At 39.3% G+C, this 6,000-nt stretch overlaps 1 protein-coding gene across 1 annotated transcript in view; it reads left to right on the forward strand.

Annotated features, from left to right (window-relative positions):
• Window positions 1–5,701, forward strand: part of LOC308264064 (broad substrate specificity ATP-binding cassette transporter ABCG2-like) — a gene marked incomplete at both ends in the record, with an annotated part of 28,881 nt that extends 23,180 nt beyond the window's left edge. Inside the window, 3 exons of the mRNA XM_080697207.1 lie at window positions 3,312–3,388; window positions 3,918–4,000; window positions 5,554–5,701. Coding sequence (XP_080553333.1) covers window positions 3,312–3,388; window positions 3,918–4,000; window positions 5,554–5,701 — 308 coding nt within the window. The remainder of the gene's footprint in view (window positions 1–3,311; window positions 3,389–3,917; window positions 4,001–5,553) is intronic.
• Window positions 5,702–6,000: the final 299 nt, after the last annotated feature.

A 6,000-nucleotide genomic window follows, 5' to 3' on the forward strand; every position in this document is an offset into this window, starting at 1 on the left:
ATTTTGAAACAGGGTCTTACTGTGGGATATAGAAACAATGAAACATGTGAAACACAACTGAATTATTACTCATATAAACCTTTTTTAGTGTTTTCTTGGGCTACCTATCTCAGAATTTTTATGGTTTAAACATATTATAATGGAAGCCGGGCGTGGTGGCACATGCTTGTAATCCCAGTACTTGGGAGGCTGAGACAGGAAGATCGCACAGTTTCGAAGCCAGCCTCAGCTACTTAGTGAGGCTCTCAGTAACTTGGTGAGACCCTGTTTCCAAATAAAGTATGAAATAGGTCTGGGAGCATAGCCCGGAGGTAGAAAGCCCCTGGGTTCCAACCCCAGTATTACCAAATAAATAAATAAAAATAAAAATGAACATATTATAATGGAAAATCATAGTTGAATTTTCTAAGTAAGACCATGACAGCCATATATGGGATTTTCTCGTAGCTGTCCACTGTTGTTCATTGATTCATTCCAGAAGTTCAACCCAACATCATGAGACTCTAGTACAGGCATGAACAAAAGGAGAAAAACAGAAATCTCTGCTCTATTACCTTATTTTCTTATGAGGAGAGGGATAACTGAATAAAGAAAAAAATAGCATGTCAGGTGGCAGAAAGGGTTATGCAGAAAGATTAAGAAGAGGAGGGATGGAGAGGGGAGAGAAAGGTAGGGAGAAGAAAGTTGATTTGCAGTTGAAATCAGGTGGTGAGGGAACTAAACTACCTGAAGGTAATTTAATTGTATTGTCTGAAAATAGATTTGATGTAATTTGGAAACACCTCAGGTAAGTTAGATTCATCAACCTTTGTTCTATAGAGAGATGATGGAATGAGTCCATTCTTCAGTGTGATTTCTGCATTAGGTTTTACTCCTTAACTCTGAAAGTGGTTTGTAAGTGTATTATCCAAGACTTATGTGTGGTAGCTCTGGACGGGGCATGATTAGCGCAAGCTTCTGGCACTCCACTAGCACTGTGGCCTGTTTTGGTCCTAGGCTTCCTTATGATGCAAACATGCCTCCGGGTGCACTCCAGCCCACTTACCTCATCAGTGGACTCGGCACCACAACAGGAATTCCAGCGATGTTCAGAGAAGTAGCCTTCTCTAGATTAAGGGGAATTCCCGAGCTTATGGGACAAGTCTTGTTGAGGTTTGCGAATACTTGATTGTTAGTGTAGGAACAGGCAAACCTTTTTTGGTAAAGAGCCATATGGCAGGTATTTTAGCCTTTGCAGACCATACACGGTCTTTGTCTTAGATAGCCAACCCTGCTATCTTAGTGTGAAAGCAGCCCTGGCTCATACATGAACACATGAACCTGCCTGTGTTCTAGTAAAACTTTATTCCTGGACACTGAAGTATGAATTTCATGTTGTAAGAAATGTTATCCTTTGTCTCTTTGCTCCCAGGTATTAAAAATTGATCAAAACCATTCTTGTTTATAAGCTTAACAAAAACACAAGTCTGGTCCTGTTTGCCCTGGGGCCATAGTTTATTGACCCTTGGCATGGGGTCCTTAATCTTATATGTTTTTTATATCTCTTAAGTTTTGGATATGGAGTGTTAAATGGAACGTTAAAATTCCTTATGGTGCCAGGCGTGGTGGTACACACCTGTAATACCAAACTTGGGAGGCTGAGATAAGAGGCTTACAGGTTTGAGGATAGTCTCAGCAAGTAGCAAGACTCTCATCAACCTAGTAAGACCCTGTATTAAAATAAAAATAAGAACAAAAATAGGTTTGGGGGTATAGCTCAGAGGTCATCTGCTCCATTGTGCAATGTTTGCCTGGTGTTTTTTGCTCTCTTTGTGCAAGAAAGTAATAAACAAAGACACGCCTTGTAAAAGCATACTCATGGGACACATAGTTTTGTTAATATTTTTGGAAATTGAGTGGAAATACTTTTAGAACTTTGATGGTGTTAGAAAACATCCTAATGATAATACTGATAGTGTTATTATAAGATATCAAGTTTAAATGCAAATGATGATGTGGAACTTCTTGTTTAAAAGACTGAATATTGCTGGGCGCAGGGGTGCACACTTGTAATCCCATCTTTCAGGAGGTTGAGACTGGAGGATTGTGGTTCGTGGACAGCCTCAGCTACCTAGTGAGGTCCTTCACAACTCAGTGAGACCCTGTTTCAAAAATAAAAAAGACGAGCAGGGCGTGGTAGCGCGCACTTGTAATCCCTGCCCTTGGGAGGCTGAGATAGGAGGATCACACAGGTTCGAAGACAGCCTCAGCTACTTAGTGAGGCTCTCAGCAACTTAGTGAGACCCTGTTTCCAAATAAAATGTAAAAATAGGTCTGGGCATATAGCCCAGAGGTAGAAAGCCCCTGGGTTCCACCCCCAGTACCACCATAAATAAATAAATAAATAAATAAGACTAAAACAATAGGGCCGGAGGTATAGCTCCGATGTTCAATGCCCCTGGGTTCCATCCTTGGTACCGAAAAAAAAAAAAGCCTGAATATTCTTAAAGTTATACTGTATGTATGAATGTATATCATCTCATATACTTGTGCATGTTGCATGTTGATAGAGTCCTAAGTATTTATTTTGGAACTTGAGCTGTTGAAATAGAGTATATCCTGTGGACAGTGAAAATATGACAGGGTAATAGATTTGTCCGCCCCCTAATTTTTGCCTAATTAGCAAAGGGATTTTTTTCTTCCTCTTTTTGAATGCTTTTATTGGTGGCAATGGGATTTTTAAGGATATCTCCTAAGTTAAATATTTACGTAATATCCTTTTTGGAAGAAGGTTTCACAAAATATTTTTTTTTCAGATCATGGTTTTGTTTTTCTCCTTTGGCTTGCGTCATCCAAAAATGACCTTCACAGGTTCCTTCATGTCTTGGTACTGTTGTAGTATTGAAATTTTCTTTATAAACTTTGAAATTTCCAAGATATATGGTAGGGATAATTTTTGTTCTATGGATTACAATTTCTCTTACTTTGATAACTACCTTATGAATGATAATAAGTGGAATTCTTCAAATACATTATATCAAAATGTAACCCTTAAGCCATTGCTAATGGAAGCATTCTTAAGAGGCTTTTCATCCCCAAACCCCAAGTGATATTGGTGCAGTCTCCTTGAGAGCCAGCCCCATAGGCTGAGCAAGGGAAAGTAGGTGAGGGTGGGGAGGAGCTGGCAGCTCGGGTGCAGGGTGTTGACCCAGGTCTCACTGGCTGAGGTTGGAGAAGCAGTGACAGAGGAGACAGGTGATGGAAGCACTCAGTGTTCCCAGAGGCAGCTGGTTGCGTGCTTTATGACAGTGACAGGGCACTTTCCCATGTAGGCAGGGACTCCCCAGATATCAGCGTGGTCCTGCCCACGCCTACTTCCTCAGCACGCATTATTCCATTGTCTGAATTGGCGTGTGTGCTTTTAAATTTTTTATTTACTTTTTAATATTAAGAGTAAAGGCATCCTGTTTTCACTTGAACGTCTTGAAATATGAAATTGTGCGTGTTTACCGGCACAAACCTTGAGAGTTCAATTCAGGTCAAACTCTTTGCCACTTGGACTTTATCCCCCAAATGATTTCCCCGGGAACCTGCAATGTTCTGTTACCTTGTGGGCCAAGTACCTGAATGGGCCCTGACTCAGAAGTGCATGGTGGACACTGGGAGCAATCTTAGCATGTCCACTAGTCTGCTCTGTTGTCTTTTCAGTTCCCCAAACAATAGATAGCTTAATTTTCAATTTGATTTAGAAAGCAGTGCAATAATGTATACTGGACTCTGGCCAGACAATTTAAAGTGTTTGTCTCAATGGAGAGATCTGATTATGTAGCAGTGTATCTCATAATAACGAATGATACATAAAAGAAATAAAATTAATGGTACATAGATTGTTTTTACCTCTAATTGAAACTTTTATTTTCATTTTTCTTTTTGAAAAGATCCTTGTTACAGCCATACTGGCACTAGTTATAGGTGCCATTTACTTTGGGCTAGAAAATAATCCTGCTGGAATCCAGAACAGGTAAGTAAATTCTGATTTTGGTTTTGAGAAAATGATGTTACTTTGTATAAGCTTATAGATATCTCTGTTTTATTGTGGAGTAGGATGAATGAGTGAGTTGAAAACTGAATGGAAGAGTTGTTTTTCTCTTTTATGTCTACTGATAAACTATGTAAAACATAAAACTTAACTTTTTAACCATTTTAAGCATATAGTTCAGTAGCATTAAGTACATTCACATTGTTGCCACCTCTGTCTTCTCACATTGAACTGCCTTGCCCATTCAACAACTCCTCACACTCACTCCCAGTGCCCAGCTAGCACCTTCGTACTTTATGTCTCTGACCTCCATGAACCTCATATACACGGAGTCACTTAATTATTTGTCTTTTGGTGACTGACTTACTTTAACTCTTAGCATAATGGCTTCATGGTGAATCCATTTTGTAGCATACGTTAGAATTTCCTTCTCTTTTAACTAGTTACAGTGATGATGTGTCCTTAAAAATATTGTTCCATCATAAGACTTACTTATTCATTTACTTATTTACTTACTTTGGGGATGGGAGTCTTACTATATTGCCCACTCTGGCCTTGAATTTTGGAGTTCAAGTGATCCTCCTGCAATAGTCTTCCAAATTGCTGAGTCTATTTATATGTGCTACTGCATCCAGCTTTACAGTGAGATTTCTTAATGGCTGTGTCATGTTCTAAACATAGATTCTAGCTGGGCGTGGTGGCGCACGCTTTTAATCCCTGCGCTTGGGAGGCTGAGACAGGAGGATCGCACAGGTTAGAAGCCAGCCTCAGCCACTTAGTGAGTCTCTCAGCAACTTAGTGAGACCCTGTTTCTAAACAAAATATAAAAATAGGTCTGGGAGTATAGCCCAGAGTTAGAAAGCCCTGGGTTCCACCACCTGGAACTGCTAAAATATAAGAAGTGCACAAGAATGGTAGCGGGCCATAACTGTGGCTGTGTCATGGAGTTTTAGTACCAGCTGCTTTTGTAACCTGTGCAGGGCCACTGTACCTGCTCTGTTCCAGCTATGACGTAAGGCTTGAGTCTGATTCCTGAGTCTGCTACTAACACCCTATAGCTGAGTGTCTGCGATGCTCATTACAGTGTTGGTGTGGGAGCCAACGGATCCTGATACCAGCTTGGAGCTTTTGCTCTCCTCAGTTTAAGAATTTGTAGCCTGTGTTGTTTTTTTTTTTGGATGGTTGTCTTATGGGTAACCAGGACTTGAGGGAACTTTGATCAGCTTAACAAGGACCACAGGCGTCCTCAGTTAAAGCTGAGGGTTTCCCCATCAGAAGTAAGTGAAGGGTTACTTGATAATTGTGTGTAATAGCTATACCCCTTTCCATTGTTTTTGGGATTAACTATTAGGTGCAAGTTGCTTAGCATAGATAGTAACAAAAATGTAAGCATTTAATCACTGTTTGCTATTATACTGAAGGAATAATTATTAACAGTTTGGTTACTTGTCAACCTTTTTAAAGAACAGTAAATAGATTGAGTAAATTGAACAGATGTTAGGAATGAAGTTATATTGTTTTCTGTTGAATTTCAGATGTACTGGTGAAGAACCCTTGACAAACCAAGGCATTGACCTCTCACCTTGGGGATTGTGGCAGAATCACGTGGCTTTGGCCTGTATGATGATTATCTTCCTCACAATTACCTACCTAACACTGCTATTTCTGAAAAAGCATTCATAGTTCCTCTTTAATTTACCACTATTTTCACATTAAAAAGGAATACTTTAAGTATCCCACTGAGTTTTTAATTGTGTTGTTCTATTTAGTTTCTTGATACTGTCATTCAGCAACAATTATTTTAAAGGAAATATTCACAGAAACCATAAAAAGCTAAATTATACATAAAAAACTGAAGCCCAAAACGAGTAATATCACATATTGTATATTGTTTTATCTCATCAATGGTAAAATAATTTATCTCTTGGGGAATAAATCCAGTCTAAATTATTGTTCCTCCTATCTCTGTATCAGTTTAACTT

This window comes from Muscardinus avellanarius (genome assembly GCF_963383645.1).
Source record: "Muscardinus avellanarius genome assembly, chromosome: 6".
In the NCBI taxonomy this organism is placed as follows: domain Eukaryota; kingdom Metazoa; phylum Chordata; class Mammalia; order Rodentia; family Gliridae; genus Muscardinus; species Muscardinus avellanarius.